This window comes from Bos indicus, chromosome 15, assembly GCF_029378745.1.
Source record: "Bos indicus isolate NIAB-ARS_2022 breed Sahiwal x Tharparkar chromosome 15, NIAB-ARS_B.indTharparkar_mat_pri_1.0, whole genome shotgun sequence".
NCBI lineage: Eukaryota > Metazoa > Chordata > Mammalia > Artiodactyla > Bovidae > Bos > Bos indicus.
This window is the reverse complement of record NC_091774.1, coordinates 47775449-47796134: the sequence shown is the minus strand read 5'-3', so window position 1 is coordinate 47796134 and position 20686 is coordinate 47775449. Positions and strand designations below refer to the sequence as shown.

The following is a 20686-nucleotide window of genomic DNA, read 5'->3' as shown; positions in this document are numbered from 1 at the left end:
CCTGCAGAATTCCAGGGACAGAGGAGCCTAGTGGGCTGCCGTCTATGGGGTCGCACAGAGTCAGACATGACTGAAGTGACTTAGCAGCAGCAGTTTCCAATAAGTACAAAACTAGCTCCTTTAATATATATTTGAATGCAGTTCAAAAGCCTTTGGAAAATCAGGGTTAAAGATAAAACTGCCTATGTTAAAAGTAGGACCAGGAAAACATACATATATATGTGTTATATATTGTACATTATTGTATAAACTAAGAGTAAATTTAAATAGAGAGATCTCCAGTGAAAGATAAAGTTGCCTACTGACTATGAAAATTTCAGAAAAAATATTTGGCAAACTCAAGCTGGTGCCCTTAAACTATGGCAAGCTACAGGCACAGTGTGGTTCCTGGAATCTAGATTCAAAGACACAGTGAAGGAACCTACCTGGCAGGAGCTGGGATTTATTTTGAGGGACTCACCCAGCACATGATGACTTTCAGTTCATCTACAAGGAGTGGGCACTTGGAAACCAGAGTGAATACCCTGACTTTCCTTCTGCTACCCTCCTGCTGGTGTTTTTTATATTCTGAATACAGCCAGGTGTCCAAGTGCAAAGGAGGCAATCAGTGCAGTACATTTGTGTGAGTCCTCCAGGATGCAGAGTATTAAGTGGTCCTAGAGAGGCAGAGAAGATATGCAGCACATTGGCCCACACAGATGAAGAGCTAAAAAAAAATTCAGAACAAAAGCCCGAAGGCCAGCATTTTTATATATTCTCCTTTCAAGTACTATACTATTTTTTCAGGATTGTATCTGTGATATTTGATACTGTCTTTGTTCTCAGGCTTCCCAGGTGGTGCTATAGGTAAAGAACCTGCCTGCCAATGCAGAAGATACAAAAAAAGTAGGTTCAATCCCTGGGTTGGGAAGATCCCCCTGGAGGAGGTCATGACCCACTCCAGTATTCTTGCCTGGAGAATCCCCATGGACAGAGGAGCCTGGTGGGATACAGTCCATGGGGTCGCACAATGTCAGACATGACTAAAACGACTTAGCAGGCATGAGCACATGCTATTTGTTCTCAGAGTCCCCTTAGAAGAGATTTGGATTTCTTTTTATCCTTTTAGACCACTCAAGAGTTATGCAAAATACTTCCAGTTTTCAAAACTCATGTTATGAATTCACTCTGAAATTAAATGTACCATGTTTACCTGGAGGATCAAAATTTTTAAAAAAGAAGGAATGGATAATCATGTAACTGCCATGCATGTCCTATGTTTGTATTCCTATATGTTCTCAAGTAATTTTATATTACTCTTTCCCTAAGGTCTAAAGTGAGATGTAAGAAAAACTGAAATGCCAGGAGTATTCTGTTACGTTTTATAAAATCCATGGGTATTGAAGAAAACTTTGAGCTTTCTAAAGCTTTAACTAGCACTGAAATTCAAAAAAATTGATATGAAAATGTATGTTATTGTTAAGTCACTTCAGTCGTGTCCGACTCTGTGCGACCCCACCGACAGCAGCCCACGAGGCTCCTCCGTGCACAGGATTCTCCAGGCAAGAATACTGGAGTGGGTTGCCATATAGCCAGATATAACACCTTTTGTGGAGAATACTATAAGTGATGAAGAAGAGTCAAAAACTTTTTTTTATCCTTTATGGTCTTTTATCATAAAATAAATAAAAGCTTTCTGAAGAGAAGATGGTGATTCACTTGGGAGTCATATAAGTAACGCTATACATAAAATATCTTGAAAAATTACAGTTATTTACCTGATAGCTCACAACAGATCTTTTGTTATTTGCTCAAGAAGTAGTTGATTATGCCATTGCATATATATAAAGTTAAAATTATCAACAAAGTTTTATTGATTTAGCTTATATTTATTGAACACCTAAATACTGTGTTGTCTAATAAGAGCTTAGTAAATAAAAGGTTGAATCAAGAATGTTTGCTTATCATATGAGCATTACTGACACCTAGTGGTCAAGCTTGGAAAAGGCAACGGCAACCCACTCCAGTACTCCTGCCTGGAAAATCCCATGGGCAGAGGAGCCTGGTAGGCTGCAATCCATGGGGTTGCGAAGAGTCGGACACGACTGAGCGACTTCACTTTCGCTTTTCACTTTCATGCACTGGAGAAGGAAGTGGCAACCCACTCCAGTGTTCTTGCCTGGAGAATCGCAGGGACGGGGGAGCCTGGTGGTCTGCCTTCTATGGGGTCGCACAGAGTCGGACACGACTGAAGCGACTTAGCAGCAGCAGCAGTGGTCAAGCTAAATGCACTTCTTAATTAAATGAGTCCTTTATAAAAGCAAGAGTGAACTAAAAAGTAACTGCAGTTGTTTTATTCAAATTCCATCAAAAACATGTATCTTAAATAAGTAATAAAGACAATATCCATTTTAGTAATAGTTTGGATCTATTGTCAAACACTTCTTTCTCATTGCATATATTAATTCAGAAAAAAAATGTGATGTGAATTTTCATTTTCACCCCTTTTTAAAAATTTAATTTGTTTATAAGGTGGAATGTGAGGCTTATAGAGGTAAAGAATTATGCTCAGTGTCTCTCAGTTATTGTATTGCGGAAAAAAGATTTAAACTTAAGTTTTCTGACTCTAAAGTGTTGATTCCAGAGATAATGCCATAAATTAATTAAATAGCCAGTGTGTAATATCAATTAATTTCTAATAAACAGTGATAGAGTCCTTTCTAGGCATTATCTGATTATATCATTACAACAATCCCATTAAGTTGATTTTCTTTCCTCATTTTCCTGTGAGAAAACCAAAGCTCAAAAGGTAAATTGAATGGACAGAACTCATAGAACAAAGGGATGGGCAAAGGGACCATGTTCCTAATATACATGATACACAATTACTATTATATCTAGTGTTAGAGGTTCTATACGCTCACAAAAATCATTTAGTGTAATTCTTAAAACAAATATAGCTCCAAGTTTGTAAACTTATATAAGAATTCTGGCTCTGGCCTTTATCAAATGTACATATATTTCTGCACTGAGTTTGAGAAATGCTGGGTTTTTTCCTACAGTGCTGTTTCACTGTCTTCCCTGCCTACCAAAAGTAACTTCACCTGATCCACAGTGAGATTTAAGATGTTGGCGAAAAAAAAAGGTGAAACTGAAAGTCGCTCAGTTGTGTCTGACTCTGTGACCCATGGTCTGCAGCCCGCCAGTTTGGTGGGAGGCCATTATTCCTTTGATTTACTAGACTCCTGAGGGTACTCACTGGAGGATGCAGACTATAGATCTGTAACCAGAGGGAATTTCTGACCAGAAAATTTTAAGGTTGTCCTCAGGGATATGGGAAATTTTCCATGCCATATTACAGGTCTAAGGATACAACCCACAGTGGGAAGGCCCTTCCAGGGGCTAGAGTTCTCATATAACTCCTTGGCCTTGGCTATTGAAAACTCAGACATGTGCAGGCTACAGTCTGTGGCATCCAGTTCTTCACAAACTATTTCTCAGATGCCAGTCATGATAGGTGAGTCAGTTTCTGGTTATGCTGGAAGAGGGATCACAATGACAGTAACTAAAGTGATTCATGGAATGATGGAATTCCAGTGGCTCCATCAGAGTCTCGTAGAGAAATCCATCTCCAAGCAGAGCAGCAAGAAATTGTATTGAGAAAAACCTGAATTTATAGATGCACATCAGTCACTAACACAAAATCACATAGCATAACACAGGACTAAATATGCAAACTAATATCAACAAACTCAGCAGATAGGTAGATAGATATTGAACAGATAGATTCAAACATATGAACAAAGAATGTGATATGCAAACAGGAGGGAAAAATACTAATGGTAACTCATTGGCTGGAACAAACGAACTCCTTCCTTCTCTACAGCCTTCTATTTTGTCATCTCAGAAGAGAACCTCTTATACTAGGCACGGTCATCCTAGTGGGAGGTTACAGCATTTCTGAAAATGCTGCACAGAGGGGTTGAGAGATGGGAAGCCTGGAAACCTGGGCAAAGAGATTATTCAATTCTGCTGCAAAGATGGAAGCCAGTCCCTGGGAGAAGCTCACCACAGTTTACTTGGGGAACTGTGTGTCTGAAAGGAAAGAGAGGTTCAGAAAGGAAAAGAAAGAACATCAGAGAGTTATGGTGAATATAAACTTTAAAAATATACATGGAAGTGTTTATTAAACAGAAAATAATATTAAGCACACAAAAGGTGAAGATGACTGCATCTGTAGTGGTCATAGTAATGGTAATGCATGTGTGCATGCTCAGTGGCTCAGTCATATCTGACTCTTTGTGACCCTGTGGTCTGTAGCCCACCAGGCTCCTCTGTCCATGGGATTCTCCAGGCAAGAATACTAGAGTGGGTTGCCAAGCCCTCCTCCAGGGGATCTTCCCAACTCAGGAATTGAACCTGCATCTCTCGAATCTCCTGCACTGGCAGGTGGGTTCTTTACCACTAGAGCCACCAGGGAAGCCCAGTAAAGACAATGGTTGCAACATATTGACCTAAACAGACAGCATTTTTGCCAATGACAATATGCTTCTATTGATATTTAGCCCCAAGAAAATCTTCCATGATCATTCAGTGGGATGATAATAAGATCAAAACAGTATTAAACATTGGAAACACTGGACAATCTCATTGAACAGGACATGAATCTTTGAACCCCCTACTCCCTTTGAACAGGATATGAGTCACTGCATCTCAGTCACATTTTATTGATAGTATTATATTGATCAGTCATATGTTTTTCAAAGGGAAAATTACTGAGAGTCATTGGTGAAGAGGGATGAATTATTGAAAAATTAAGATAAAAGATTATAGAAGTCTTAATTAACTCAGTAGTTGTGAGGGGGAAGAAAAATAGATTTGATAGCTATTTCTGAAGACTAACACTGTTAAAGTACTTGGTGGCTCAGATGATAAAGAATCTGACTGCAATGCAGGAGACCCAGGTTTGATCCCTGGGTCGGAAAAATCCCCTGGAGAAGGGCATGGCAATCCACTCCAGTATTCTTGTCTGAAGAATTCCATGGACAGAGGAGCCTGGCAGGTATAGACCATAAGGTCACAAAGAGTCATACACAATTGAAGCAACTTAGCACGCACGCAAACGTGAATTTTAGTCCAGGCCATGTCCAGGAGCAAATTAAAGTTTTGCCCCTGACACAAGAAATACAGAGAATATTGACAGGTAGAGAAAGAAGAAAAAGTAAGATGTGAAGTTCAAATGCAGACAACTAAGTAAGGAAAGAGTAAGTTTCCTGAGACTGAAAGAGAAATACAGCCAAGAATGAGCAGAAACACAATGCCATCTGTGGTATGCCCTGTGACACAGCTTCCAGATCTGCTTTTTAGGAAATATGCATCTACCTCCCAGCTACTAGGAATATCAGATACTGGGAGCTCACATCTGCACCCCTTTCTGGAACTGTCATCCAACTCAAGAAACTATCTCAACCAAAGTTTTGTCCCATCACTTAGGATAACACTTGCCAATGGCAAGACACCATGGAATGCAAATAACTGATTTCCTTGCATCGTCGTGGGACAATGTAGAAGGGCCATTCCAGCTCCAGAGCTTCCCATAATATCACTGGAGGCCCCAGATGCAATCTCATGGTAAGTCACCTTGTCCTTCGACCCAGTCCTACTTTCCTAGATTTTTTTTAGAAATATAATTTCTGAGAGATCTCCAAAATCCCTCTGCATGCCACTCTGTAACCCAGTTTGTGTTTATCTAGGATATCATATTTATATAATAATTTGAAAGATTATTTCCACTAAAACCTTTAACTTTTATTTGCTAATTATTGCTGATCTCTGCCTATCACTATGTGAAGTATAAAGATACTTTATACCATGAACATAAATCTGACACAGATTTTGACCTCAAAGACATTATACCCTAGCGGTAAAAAGCTAGTAGTGTTTCTTTAGGCTAGAATGAGCATTAGAATTGCCTGGAGGGTTTAATTAAAATTATTGATAGGTCTCAATCCCAGAAATTCTTATTTAGAGAGTCTGGTGTAGTGTCCAGTAATTAGCATTTATAACAAATTACTAGATGATGCTGATACCCATGGCCCAGGGACTACACTTTAAAAACCACTAATAATCAATAATAACTAGCATAACAGCAAAATAAATAGACTTCTGGAAAATAACAAAAATAATAAATAATCATGAAACAAGCCATCTGGGAAAGGCTCTGTGGATAGTGTTTCATTAAATTTAGACTAAGAATTATTTTGGTGATTGGACTTAGAAGAATTTATAGTTCTGAGAAGGTTTATTATTTTGCTGGAATTATACATTAGTCTCCTGATATGTCAAAATTTCTTAATTTCATTCCTTAGCTCAAATCTAAACACCAGCTGTCCACCCCTCCACCCTAACTAAATTCCCTCCCACATACCATTTTCTCTTTTTATTTAGCAATTCCTTGTTCTTTTATAAAAATTTTTTTATTAAAGTATAGTTGATTTATAATGTTGTAAGTGTTTTTCATATTCTTTTCCATTATCATTTATTATAGGATACTAAATATAGCTATCTGTGATATGCAGTAGGATCTTGTTGCTTATGTATCCACATACCATGTTCTTGTCAGGCCTCTCTTGAAAGAATGTATCATTCCCCTAAACCATCTATATCAATACAAGTCCTATAATTTTATACACACACATACAGACCATCTTGTTTAGGCTTTACGTGATGATTAATAGATATAATTAACAATCAATATTTGTTATTTTATAGCCATATACAGTTTCTTCCTTAAAGAGTGAAAGAAAAAAATACAAGTGCAGAATGGCTTTTTTTGGAAATTTTCCACGTGGTTTTCTATGTAGGTGAGGTAAGTACTTTGAAGTGAGAATGTCTTTTTAATTCTGCCTCATATTCCGTCTCTAGGTCTCTTCAGCTGTATTATGAAATTAAAGATTCCAGAAAACAGGTGACATGATCTGAAAGAGGTTATGGTCTCTCCCTGGAAGCAAGAAAACTGCAAAAAATGTATCTATAACCACTCCAAACAGATATGCTGCACCCCAACAAGACACAGTTCCATCCTTCTTCCTTTCTTCTGATGGGGATTCCAGGGCTGGAAGACATGCACATCTGGATTGGCTTCCCCTTCCTTGCAGTTTATCTAATAGCTCTCCTGGGAAACATTACCATCCTGTTTGTGATCCAGACTGAACGCAGCCTCCACCAACCTATGTTTTACTTCCTGGCGATGTTGGCCTTCACTGACCTTGGCCTGTCCACAGCCACCATCCCCAAGATGCTGGGTATCTTCTGGTTCAATCTCAGGGAGATTGTGTTTGGTGCTTGCATCACACAGATGTACACAGTTCACATATGCACTGGCCTGGAGTCTGTGGTGCTGACAGTCATGGCCATAGACCGATACATTGCCATCTGCAACCCCCTAAAATATAGCATGATCCTCACCAGTAAGGTAATAGCTATCCTTGGCATAGTCATCATATTTAGGACTTTGGTATTTGTGACTCCATTTATTTTCCTTATCCTGAGACTGCCTTTCTGTGAAGTCCGGATCATCCCCCACACCTATTGTGAACACATGGGTTTGGCAAAGTTGTCTTGTGGCAGTATTAGGGTCAATGTTATCTATGGCTTGATTGCTTTCTCTGTGGGATACATTGATCTTTCTGTGATTGGATTTTCATATGTCCAAATCCTCAGAGCAGTCTTCCACCTCCCGTCCTGGGATGCACGGCTCAAGGCACTCAGCACCTGTGGATCCCATGTCTGCGTCATGTTGGCCTTCTACCTGCCAGCACTCTTCTCCTTCATGACCCACCGCTTTGGCCACAATGTCCCTCACTGCATCCACATACTTCTGGCCAATCTATATGTGGTTGTACCTCCTGCCCTTAACCCTATCATCTATGGGGTTAGGACAAAGCAGATAAGACAGCGAGTGCTTAGGATGCTCAACCCAAAAAGCTATTGATGTTTAGCCCCAAGAAAATCTTCCATGATCGTCAGTGGGATAATAATAAGATTAAAGCAGTAGTAAACACTGGAAATATTTTCATTAAACTCCTCTGGCATTTCCACACAAGCCAGTCACACTGCTTTTTTGCCCATCAGTCATAATCTGTATATCCCCATCGGAATGCATAGCTCAAAGATTCCAAAATAATCATTCTACTTTTTGCCACAGGAAAAGTACATCAAAAATTCTCATGTTGAAATCCCACTGATGCTACAAAATTCCTAAGGGGAGAAAAAGGTTTGAAAAAGTCATGCCCCCGGTACCTTCAATAATTATTTTTCTTATGGTCTTGTTATTCACAGGTCAGAAGCTGAAGTTCATGTCTATAAAAATGATGAATTTCATGAAAGTCAAGCAGGACACAGTGATAAGGGACATGCATGGGTCATGAGATCCAGGTTGAAACTCAGGCTCTGTCCTTGACTGGAAGGTTTACCTGAGTTTGTCACTTAGAGCTCTTTGAGTGTCAGTATCAGTTCAGTTCAGTTGCTCAGTCGTGTCCGACTCTTTGCAACCCCATGAATCCCAGCATGCCAGGCCTCCCTGTCCATCACCAACTCCTAGAGTTCACTGAGACTCATGTCCATCGAGTCAGTGATGCCATCCAGCCATCTCATCCTCTGTCATCCCCTTCTTGTCCTGCCCCCAAACCCTCCTAGCATCAGAGTCTTTTCCAATGAATCAACTCTTCGCATGAGGTGGCCAAAGTACTGGAGTTTCAGCTTTAGCATCATTCCCTCCAAAGAAATCCCAGGGCTAATCTCCTTCAGAATGGACTGGTTGGATCTCCTTGCAGTCCAAGGGACTCTTAAGAGTCTTCTCCAACACCATAGTTCAAAAACATCAATTCTTCGGCACTCAGCTTTCTTCACAGTCCAACTCTCACATCCATACATGACCACTGGAAAAACCATAGCCTTGACTAGACGGACCTTTGTTGGCAAAGTAATGTCTCTGCTTTTCAATATGCTATCTAGGTTGGTCATAACTTTTCTTCCAAGGAGTAAGCGTCTTTTAATTTCATGGCTGCAGTCACCATCTGCAGTGATTTTGGAGCCCAGAAAAATAAAGTCTGACACTGTTTCCACTGTTTCCCCATCTATTTCCCATGAAGTGATGGGACTGGATGCCATGATCTTCGTCTTCTGAATGTTGAGTTTTAAGCCAACTTTTTCACTCTCCTCTTTCACTTTCATCAAAAGGCTTTTGAGTTCCTCTTCACTTTCTGCCATAAGGGTGGTGTCATCTGCATATCTGAGGTTCTTGATATTTCTCCCGGCAATCTTGATTCCAGCTTGTGCTTCTTCCAGCCCAGCATTTCTCATGATGTACTCTGCATGTAAGTTAAATAAGCAGGGTGACAATATACAGTCTTGACATACTCCTTTTCCTATTTGGAACCAGTCTGTTGTTCCATGTCCAGTTCTAACTGTTGCTTCCTGACCTGCATACAGATTTCTCAAGAGGCAGGTCAGGTGCTCTGCTATTCCCATCTCTTTCAGAGTGTCAGTATACTCGCTAATAAAATAACTAAAAAAAAAAAAAAAAACTGTTGTGAACAACTTTGCAGCTTTGAAGAACAAAGAAACTTTGAAAACAAACACATGTGTTTCTGGTGTGGTTGTTACTTCTGGTGCATGTAGATTAATTTACTAATTTCAATCTTACTCTACAGTCACTGGTTCCAGCTGCAGATGACCCCAGTGCTTAGAGGTCTACAGGGACTCAACCCTGACCTTGGTCAAAGCCTTTAAGTCAGAAGGCTATAATTCCTAAAGAGTTAAGAGTTCTTCCTCTGGGCTTGAGGACTCAGTGAAACCATATGCCCTACAGTCCTGGTTAGGGCATGAGGCAGAATGGTTAGCTTTAGGGCAGAATGCACAAGAGTGGCTACTAACATAAAGTCATTCCCATCTGAGTATGGAAGCTAGATAGTATAACTGATTTCTTTTGGTATTCTAGGAACTGCAGAAACATTCATTTGGCTTCTAATTGGAAATGGGACCTGGTTAAAATTCAAGAGAAAGTGAGTAAGGAATAAACAGAAAATGGGACTATGGTACTATAAACAAAGAGAGGTGGTGAACTTAAAAAAAATTATATTTTGTATAAATTTATAAAGAAAAATGACCAAATGATAGGTTTCTACATAGAAATTACAATATTGACACAAACAAGATTTTTAAAAACTAAATAGATCAAAATGATGAAGGGAGATGACAAAAAAGGTTATTGCAGATTTTCATCCAAGTAAGGTGGTGTGTGTGTTCAGTCTCATCCAACTCTTTGCTACCCCTTGGCTCCTCTGTCCATGGGATTTTCTAGGCAAAAACATTGAAGTGGGTTGCCACTTCTTCCTCCAGGGGATCTTCCCTACCCAGGGATTGAACCTACATCTCCTGCATTGCAGGTGGATTCTTTACCACTGAGCCATCAGGGAAGCCCCAGTAAGATGGTAAGAAGCCATGATAACTTGTCATATGTTTCTTATATTAATAATTAACTGTTTAACAATATTAGCAAATTTGCAAATCTTTCAAAATCATTTTAAAAATTAATTTTATTCTGATGACAAAATCAGAAAATAGAGAAGAAAATACAGTCTTTAAATCAATGCAAATAGCAACACAATTGTGAGAAATTTGACTCAAAGTCAGTGTTCACAGGAATAGATACTACCAATCTGTTGTAAGGATTTGTAAAAGATGTAGGATTCCATACACCAGTTGTCATTCCTCATGATAACTAGCACAATTTTGGCCCATGAAGGGGCTCAGAAAACATTCCTTTACTTACAATACTGAAGTGTATAAATGTAGAGTTGACAAATAGTGTCTACAATGGATCTCTAGTTCTACAGAAGTCAGTCCCTACATATGAGTGTCTTTCTGCCCTGGTTCTAAGGCAAGAGGTTAAAGAGGACCACAGGCTCTCACAGAATTGTCAAAACCAGGGAAGGTGGTTCAAGAAACTGGACAAAATGGTCCCAAGACAATGTTTCAGGTGACTCTACATACAGGTAAAGGGAATGGAAATATGGGGCCAGGATTACTCAAAGAACCAGGTCTTAAAGGGCAGATCCAACACTGCCAAGAAGTTTCAATAATATTAAAAAAAAAAAAAGTCCTCTTAGCACAGGCTTAGTTGGCGAGATTTAGTATTAACTAAATGTATTTAAAATTAGTAGACTGTAGTTGTTTTTGTCAATTTAACTGAGAAAATCTATGAAGAGTCGCTTTGCTATTATGGTCTGACTATGGTTCAGCTGTTCTGGAAGAAGTTGTACTAGGAACCAGAGAAGGGTAAGGTGGGACCTATCAAAGCCACTCACCTCACTCCCTGGTTTGCAGGTTTGTCATATTTGCGTGAGAAATTTACATGAGCAACACAGATCCTTTTGATAAATAAAGATCTGAAACCATTGAACAGTATTGAGAAACAGAGAAAAATTTAATCAAGATCCAGTAGCAAGATAGAGCAACAAGTTACCTTCGGAATTAATTATCTAGAGGAAAAAGAATCTAACCTAGTGAACAAGACTCAAAACAAAGAGCTAAGTATTGTTGAGGAAATAAAACTATGCATTCCACATATCAAAAAGTGGAGTTTGCAAGCCTCTTGGTACATCTGATGCTATATTTTGCTTATGATATATTCCAAGCATGTGGGTGCTAATAATGACAACTGTGACCTCATAGACCCAGAGTGGGACATCAAGACAGGGAATCTGGGAGTCTAAACAGCATTTGTTGTTGTTGTTCGGTCGCTCAGTCATGTCTGACTCTTTGCGACCCCATGGACTGCAGCAGGCCAGGCTTCCCTGTCCTTCACCATCTCCTGGATCTTGCTCAAACTCATGTCCACTGAATCAGTGATATCATCCAACCATCTCATCCTCTATCATCCCTGTTTCCTCATACCAATCTTTCCCAGCATCAGGGTCTTTTCTGATGACTCAGCTCTTCACATCAGGTGGATAAAGTATTAGTGCTTCAGCATTAGTCCTTTCAATGAATATGCAGGATGGATTTCCTTTAAAATAGACTAGTTTGATCTCCTTGCCATCCAAGGGACTCTCAAGAGTCTTCTCCAACACCACAATTCAAAAGCATCAATTCTTCGGCGCTCAGCCTTCTTTATGGTCCAACTCTCATATCCATACATGACTACTGGAAAAACCATAGTTTTGACTAGACAGACCTTTGCTGACAAAGTAATGTCTCTGCTTTTTAATATGCTGCCTAGGTTTTTCTTTTTTTTTTTTTCCCCAAAAAGCAAGCGTCTTTTAATTTCATGACTGTAGTCACCATCTGCAGCAATTTTGGAGACCAAGAAAATAAAGTCTGTCACGGTTTCCATTGTCTCCCCATCTATTCACCATAAAGTGATAGGACCAGATGCCATGATTTTAGTTTTCTTGAATGTTGAGTTTTAAGCCAGCCTTTTCACTCTCCTCTTTGACTTTCATCAAGAGGCTCTTTAGTGCCTCTTCACTTTCTGCTAGAAGGGTGGTGTCATCAACATATCTGAAGTTATTGATATTTTCCCTAGCAATCTTGATTCCAGCTTGTGCTTCATCCAGCCCAGCATTTCACATAATGTACATTGCATATAAGTTAAATAAAGAAGCAAGGTGACAACATTCAGCCTTGACATACTCCTTTCCCAGTTTGAAACCAGTCCATCATTCCATGTTCAGTTCCAACTGTTGCTTTTTGACCTGAATGCAGATTTCTCAGGAGGTAGGTCAGGTGGTCTAGTATTCCCATCTCTTTTAGAATTTGCCACAGTTCATTGTGATCTACACAGTCAAAGGCTTTAGTGTAGGCAATGAAGCAGAAGTAGTAGCTTTTCTGGAATTCTCTTGCTTTTTCTATGATCTAACAGACGCTGACAATTTGATCACTGGTTCCTCTGCCTTTTCTAAATCCAACTGAACATCTGGAAGTTCTTGGTTCATGTGCTGCTGAAGCCTCACTTGGAGAATTTTGAGCATTACTTTACTAGTGTGTGAGATGAGTGCAATTGTGCGGTAGTTTGAATACTCATTGGCATTGCCTTTCTTTGGGATTGGAATGAAAACTGACCTTTTCCAGTCCTGTGGCCACTGCTGAGTTTTCCATATTTGCTGGCATATGGAGTGCAGCACTTTAACAGCATCATCTTTTAAGATTTGAAATAGCTCAACTGGAATTCCATCACCTCCTCTAGCTTTGTTCATAGTGATACTTCCTAAGGCCCACTTGACTTCACATTCCAGGATGTCTGGCTCTAGGTCAGTGATCACACCATCATGGTTATCTGGGTCATTAAGATAAGCTCTTTACAAAAGAGTTTGTAAAGTCCCTCTGTGTATTCTTGCCACCTTTTCTTAATATCTTCTGCTTCTATTAAGTCCATATCACTTCTGTCCTTTATTGTGCCCATCTTTGCATGAATATTCCCTTGGTATCTCTAATTTTCTTGATGAGATCTCTCTAGTCTTTCCCATTCTATTGCTTTCCTCTATTTCTTTTCACTGATCTCTTAAGAAGGCTTTCTTATTTCTCCTTGCTATTCTTTGAAACTCTGAATTCTGATGAGTATATCTTTCCTTTTCTCCTTTGCCTTTCATTTCTCTTCTTTTCTCAGCTATTTGTAAGGCCTCCTCAGGCAGCCATTTTGCCTTTTTGCACTTCTTCTTCTTGGAGATGGTTTTGATCACTGCCTCCTGTACAGTATTATAAACCTCCATCCATCATTCTTCAGCCTCTCTGTCTATCAGATCAAATCCCTTGAAGCTATTTGTCACTTCCACTGCATAATTGCAAGGGATTTGATTTAGGTCATACCTGACTGACCTAGTAGTTTTCCCTACTTTCTTCAAGTCTGAATTTTACAATAAGGAGTTTATGATCTGAGCCACAGTCAGCTCCCAGTTTTGTTTTTGCTGACTATATATTGTTTCTCTATCTGTGGCTGTAAAAAAGATAATCATCTGATTTTGGTATTGACCATCTGGTGATGTCCATGTGTACAGTCATCTTTCACGTTGTTGGAAGAAGGTGTTTGCTATGACCAGTGCGTTCTCTTGGCAAAATTCTGTTAGCCTTTGCCCTGCTTCATTTTGTACTCCAAGGCTAAACTTGCCTATTACTCCAGGTATCTCTTGACTTCCTACTTTTGCATTCCAATCCTATGATGAAAAGAACATCAGTTTTTGGTGTTAGTTCTAGAAGATCTGGTAGGTCTTCCTAGACCCATTGAACTTTAGCTTCTTTGGACTAGTGGTTGGGGCATAGACTTGGATTACTGTGATATTGAGTGGTTTGTCTTGGAAACGAACAAAGATCATTCTTTCATTTTGAGATTGCACCCAAGTATTGCATTTTGGACTATTTTTTTGACTATGGTGGCTACTCCATTTCTTCTAAGGGATTCTTACCCACAGTTGTGTATGTAATGGTCATCTGAATTAAATTCACCCATTCCAGTCCATTTTAGCCCACTGATTCCTAAAATGTTGATGTTCACTCTTGCCATCTCCTGTTTGACCACTTCCAACTTACCTTGATTCATAGACCTAACAATCCAGGTTCCTAAGCAACATTGTCCTTTATAGCATCAGACTAATTTTACCACCAGACACACTCACACTTTGGCTCAGCTTCTTCATTCCTGCTGGAGCTATTTCTCCACTCTTCTCCAGTAGTATATTGGGCACCTACCAACCAGAAGAGTTTGTCTTTCAGTGTCATATCTTTTTGTCTTTTCATACTATTCATAGGGTTTTCAAGGCAAGAATGCTGAAGTGTTTTGCCATTCCCTTCTCCAGTGGACCACATTTTGTCAGAACTCTCCAAAAGGACCCATCAAAGGCTTCATTGCTGGCAACTCAACAGTGTCTCCTTGTGGCTATCAACCAGAATAGCAACACTGGAGTGATTCCACTTAAGTCTGCTTGGTGTTTGAAAGGAGACTGATAACTTTGAAATCAAAATTTCTGGGATCTCCAACAATAGGGGAAGGACTGTGGATAGTTTAAAGAAGAAAATACTGTACTTCATGATCATAAGCCAATGGGAATTTTAATGATTAACTTAAAAAACAAAAGATATATACAACACTTTATACTCTGATTTCCTTTTCTCCACTGACATTGAAAAGTCAATATCAAATCAATGACATGAGTCAAGTCTTCATAAATAGAATATATCTCAGCATTTTATAAGATGTTACATTAGCAACCAGTAACGCTGAAGAAGCTGAAGTTTAACGGTTCTATGAAGACCTACAAGACCTTTTACAACTAACACCCAAAAAAGATGTCCTTTTCATTATAGTGGACTGGAATGCAAAAGTAGGAAGTCAAGAAACACCTGGAGTAACAGGCAAATTTGGCCTTGGAATATGGAATGAAGCAAGGCAAAGACTAATAGAGTTTTGCCAAGAAAATGCACTGGTCAGAGAAAACACCCTCTTCCAACAACACAAGAGAAGACTCTACACATGAACATCACTAGATGGTCAACACTGAAATCAGACTGATTACATTCTTTGCAGCGAAAGATGGACAAGCTCTATACAGTCAACAACAACAAAAAAAAAGACCAGGAGCTGACTGTGGCTCAGATCATGAACTCCTTATTGCCAAATTCAGACTTAAACTGAAGAAAGTAGGGAAAACCACTAGACCATTCAGGTATGACCTAAATCAAATCCCTTATGATTATACAGTGGAAGTGAGAAATGGATTTAAGGGACTAGATCTGATAGATAGAGCGCCTGATGAACTATGGATGGAGGTTCGTGACATTGTACAGGAGACAGGGATCAAGACCATCCCCATGGAAAAGACATGCAAAAAAGCAAAATGGCTGTCTGGGGAGGCCTTACAAATAGCTGTGAAAAGAAGAGAAGTGAAAAGCAAAGGAGAAAAGGAAAGATATAAACATCTGAATGCAGAGTTCCAAAGAATAGCAAGAAGAGATAAGAAAGCCTTCCTCAGTGATCAATGCAAAGAAATAGAGGAAAACAACAGAATGGGAAAGACTAGAGATCTCTTCAAGAAAATTAGAGATACCAAGGGAACATTTTATGCAAAGATGGGCTCGATAAAGGACAGAAATGATATGGACCTAACAGAAGCAGAAGATATTAAGAAGAGGTGGCAGAAATACACAGAAGAACTGTACAATAAAGATCTTCACGACCAAGATAATCACGATGGTATGATCACTCACCTAGAGCCAGACATCCTGGAATGTGAAGTCAAGTGGGCCTTAGAAAGCATCACTATGAACAAAGCTAGTGAAGGTGATGGCATTCCAGTTGAGCTATTTCAAATCCTGAAAGATGATGCTGTGAAAATGCTGCACTCAATATGCCAGCAAATTTGGAAAACTCAGCAGTGGCCACAGAACTGGAAAAGGTCGGTTTTCATTCCAATCCCAAAGAAACGCAATGCCAAAGAATGCTCAAACTACCGCACAATTGCACTCATCTCACATGCTAATAAAGTAATGCTCAAAATTCTACAAGCCAGGCTTCAGCAATACGTGAACTGTGAACTTCCAGATGGTTCAAGCTGGTTTTAGAAAAGGCAGAGGAACCAGAGATCAAATTGCCAACATTCTCTGGATCATGGAAAAAGCAAGAGAGTTCCAGAAAAACATCTATTTCTGCTTGATTGACTATGCCAAAGCCTTTGACTATGTGGATCACAATAAACTATGGAAAATTCTGAAAGAGATGGGAATACCAGACCACCTGACCTGCCTCTTGAGAAATTTGTATGCAGGTCAGGAAGCAACAGTTAGAAATGGACATGGAACAACAGACTGGTTCCAAATAGGAAAAGGAGTATGTCAAGACTGTATATTGTCACCCTGCTTATTTAACTTAGATGCAGAGTACATCATGAGAAACGCTGGGCTGGAAGAAGCACAAGATGGAATCAAGATTGCTGGGAGAAATATCAAGAACCTCAGACATGCAGATGACACCACCCTTATGGCAGAAAGTGAAGAGGAACTCAAAAGCCTCTTGATGAAAGTGAAAGTGGAGAGTGAAAAAGTTGGCTTAAAACTCAACATTCAGAAGACGAAGATCATGGCATCCAGTCCCATCACTTCATGAGAAATAGATGGGGAAACAGTGGAAACAGTGTCAGACTTTATTTTTCTGGGCTCCAAAATCACTGCAGATGGTGACTGCAGCCATGAAATTAAAAGACACTTACTCCTTGGAAGAAAAGTTATGGCCAACCTAGATAGCATATTGAAAAGTAGAGACATTACTTTGCCAACAAAGGTCCGTCTAGTCAAGGCTCTGGTTTTTCCAGTGGTCACGTATGGATATGAGAGTTGGACTGTGAAGAAAGCTGAGCACTGAAGAATTGATGTTTTTTAACTGTGGTGTTGGAGAAGACTCTTGAGAATCCCTTGGACTGCAAGGAGATCCAACCAGTCCATTCTGAAGGAGATTAGCCCTGGGATTTCTTTGGAAGGAATGATGCTAAAGCTCAGACTCCAGTACTTTGGCCACCTTATGCGAAGAGTTGACTCTTTGGAAAATACTCTGATGCTGGGAGGGATTGGGGGCAGGAGGAGAAGGGGTTGACAGAGGATGAGATGGCTGGATGGAATAACTGACTCGATGGACATGAATCTGAGTGAACTCTGGGAGTAGGTGATGGACAGGGAGGCCTGGTGTGCTGGGATTCATGGGGTCGCAAGGAGTCGGACTCGACTGAGCGACTGAACTGAGCTGAACTGAACAGACAGTTACCAAGAAACAAGCTACTTTAAGAAAGATTATGTTCAAAACAGCCCATGACTTATCATCATTTTTAACCTTGGCAATTAGGCAATTAACCAAAATGATAAATTCCTAATGATCATTTAATTAATAGTGGCCAGAGTCAAGAGTAGGTTAGGCATATCTGCTACATAAATCTGCTTTTCCTATTACATTTTTGAAGAGTGAGTTGCATTGTTAGACTTCAACTGGATAGTTTTGCAGTTTTCTGGACTTTTTCATGGTCCATATTATAAATAGCAAAGGCAGACCACTGTATAACCCAACATATAATGAATTGCTCAGTGTAAGTAAAGTTGATTTCTCCATCAAAGATATCACAGTAACTTTACACACTTAACAATTAAAGTTTATTCTCATCCACATACCATTCCAATACGTGAGGGCTTTGTTTCATGTCAGCATTTAGAGACCCATGCTTCTTTGATTAGTTGACTCCATGTTCTAATCCATTACAGACTGCCACTGGTGCTTCTGAATATGTCAGGCAAATAAAGGGGGAGAGTGAGCAGGATTTTGTAAGATATTTTAGGGATTCAATTTAAGAGAGATTTACACCATTTTTTCTGCATTCCCTTGGCCAGGATCTTTACATAAATCTAGCTGGAGAGGCCTGGTGATTAAATATTTATTTCTTAAGAGAAATAAGGTCAAACTAGTCAATCCTAAAGGAAATCAACCCTGAATATTCATTGGAAGTACTGATGCTGAAGTTTCAATATTTGGGGCACCTGTTTCGAAGAGCAGACCCATTGGAAAAGAGTGTGAGGCTGGGAAAACTTGAGGGTGAGAGGAGAAGGGGGAAGCAGAGCATGAGATGGTTGGATGGCATTACTGATTCAATGGACAGGGATTTGAGTGGACTCTGGGAGATGGTGGAGGACAAGAAAGCCTAGTGTGCGGCAATCCATTGGGTCGCAAAGAGTTAGATCTTAGTTAGTCGCAAAGAGTTAGTTACTGACCGAATAACAAGAAAAATGATATGAGAGACCCTCACGTGTAAAGCATATATAACCTCTTCCCAAATGAGACTACCAGAACCCTCACCTAGGCACTGTATCCTCAGAAAGTCCAAGGTCTCCAGGGGTGTGTGGTCATCTCCATCAAGTCCTGATGTAGTTCCTCTTGGATGAGTCATCTCCCTCCTCCTACCATACATCTAATAATGGAGCATAAACGAAAGATTCCCAGTTGAACTGAAGCATGTAATACATTTAGCAGGAACTTGTCAGTGGTAATTCTGAAATACTTTGGGGGCAGGCACTGCAATGCTTTTATCTCCTAACAGTTGGGTAAGTTCTCTTGACCTCCCACTTTATATGATTCTGGGAGAAACTCTCCTGGCCGTTGCTTTCCATGTCCTTTTTCTGCATCTGTGGGGTTGTGTCTTCTTTAATGTTTCCCCACTCCCTTATATGAAGCAGGCACTGGAATGTGTGACTTATTTCGCAGATATTGCATTTGGAGGCTGTTTGTGTCTGTCAAATATTAAAATCAATGATTGTTTTAATTTTCAATCAAAAACTTTTTAAAAGCCTAGATCATGTTCCTTTAGCAATGAATCCCCTTAAATTTTTAACAAGATTTATCTTAGGTAAACTTTCTTTCCTTTTTTATGTATTTTTGCTTTCCCCAAGCAACTGCTTTTCTACATAAGGTTGTCTATCTAAGGCTATCAGATGAGAGGACAATGATTCACATAATCTAGTCTTTTCTCAGGGTCATTTTCTATGAGTCTTTGCTACTCAAAGACATTCTAAATCTTTCTCTTAACCTTTGACTTCCCAAGTACTAGGAACATTCTTCAAGACTTTATATTTACAAACTTTATCTATTGTGATTAATTTCTTCTTGGAAACCAGGTAACTTTCTGTTAAGCTCATTTATTACTCATAACAACTTATCAAATTAAATCAACAACTGCAAACACACACTATTATTTTGAATTCTTTAAACCTTTCCCCTAGAATTACCAACTTGTGTGTGTGTGTGTGTGTGTGTGTGTGTGTGTGTGTGTGTGTGTGTGTTCAGTCAGGCATGTCACTCAGGCATGTTCTTTGGATCCCATAGACTGTAGCCCAACAGGCTTCTCTGTCTATGGGATTTTCCAGGCAAGAATACTGGAGTGGGTTGCCAGTTCCTTCTCCAGGATATCTTCCCAACCCAGGGATCAAATCCACGTCTTTTGCACCTCCTGTACTGACCAGCAGATTCTTTACCACTGCAACATAACTTGACAGCTGTCAAAACAAACAATTCCAATTTACCAGTGAATTAGCACAATGCAATTTTATACTTTTTAATGACATCAAACTCAGTGTATGTGAAAGGTGAAAGCTCTCTTCCTTCCAATCATTCAGGGTCCTAGCCTTGTTCACTGTGTGGTTCCACTATTTTCTATGGATTTGTGTCTTCCAGTGAATTATCTGCAATGAGCCAGAGGACAAGGAAGAGACGAATGCAGAGGACATCGAGGAGGTTGTAAAAGCCATTCCTGGAAGAGATGCATGCCATTCCCTTGTCCAGACTTAGTCATAAAGCCCCACACAACTGCAAGTATGAGCTTCCCAGTTTGCTCAGTGGGTAAAGAATCTGCCTATAATGCAGGGGACAGGACCCAAGGGTTCGATCCCTGGGTCAGGGAGATCCCCTGGAGGAGGGCATGTCAATCCACACCAGTATTCTTGCCTGGACTATCCCATGAACAGAGGAGCTTGGTGGGCTATAGTCCGTAGGGTTGCAAAGAGTCAGATGCACTGAGCACACGTGCAACTGCAAGTATGCCTGGAATGTGTAAATTGACTTGTATTTAGGAGGAAAACGAACTCTGCTTGGGAAAGTTAGCCTTGTCTCTGTCATTTATATACACCG

At 39.8% G+C, this 20686-nt stretch overlaps 1 protein-coding gene across 1 annotated transcript; it reads left to right on the top strand.

The window, feature by feature from the left end:
• Positions 1–7030: 7030 nt before the first annotated feature.
• Positions 7031–7972, top strand: OR52E5 (olfactory receptor family 52 subfamily E member 5). The gene has a single exon (XM_019974709.2). It carries the CDS (start codon positions 7031–7033, stop codon positions 7970–7972), a length of 942 nt encoding a protein of 313 aa, XP_019830268.2.
• The last annotated feature ends 12714 nt before the right edge of the window (positions 7973–20686 follow it).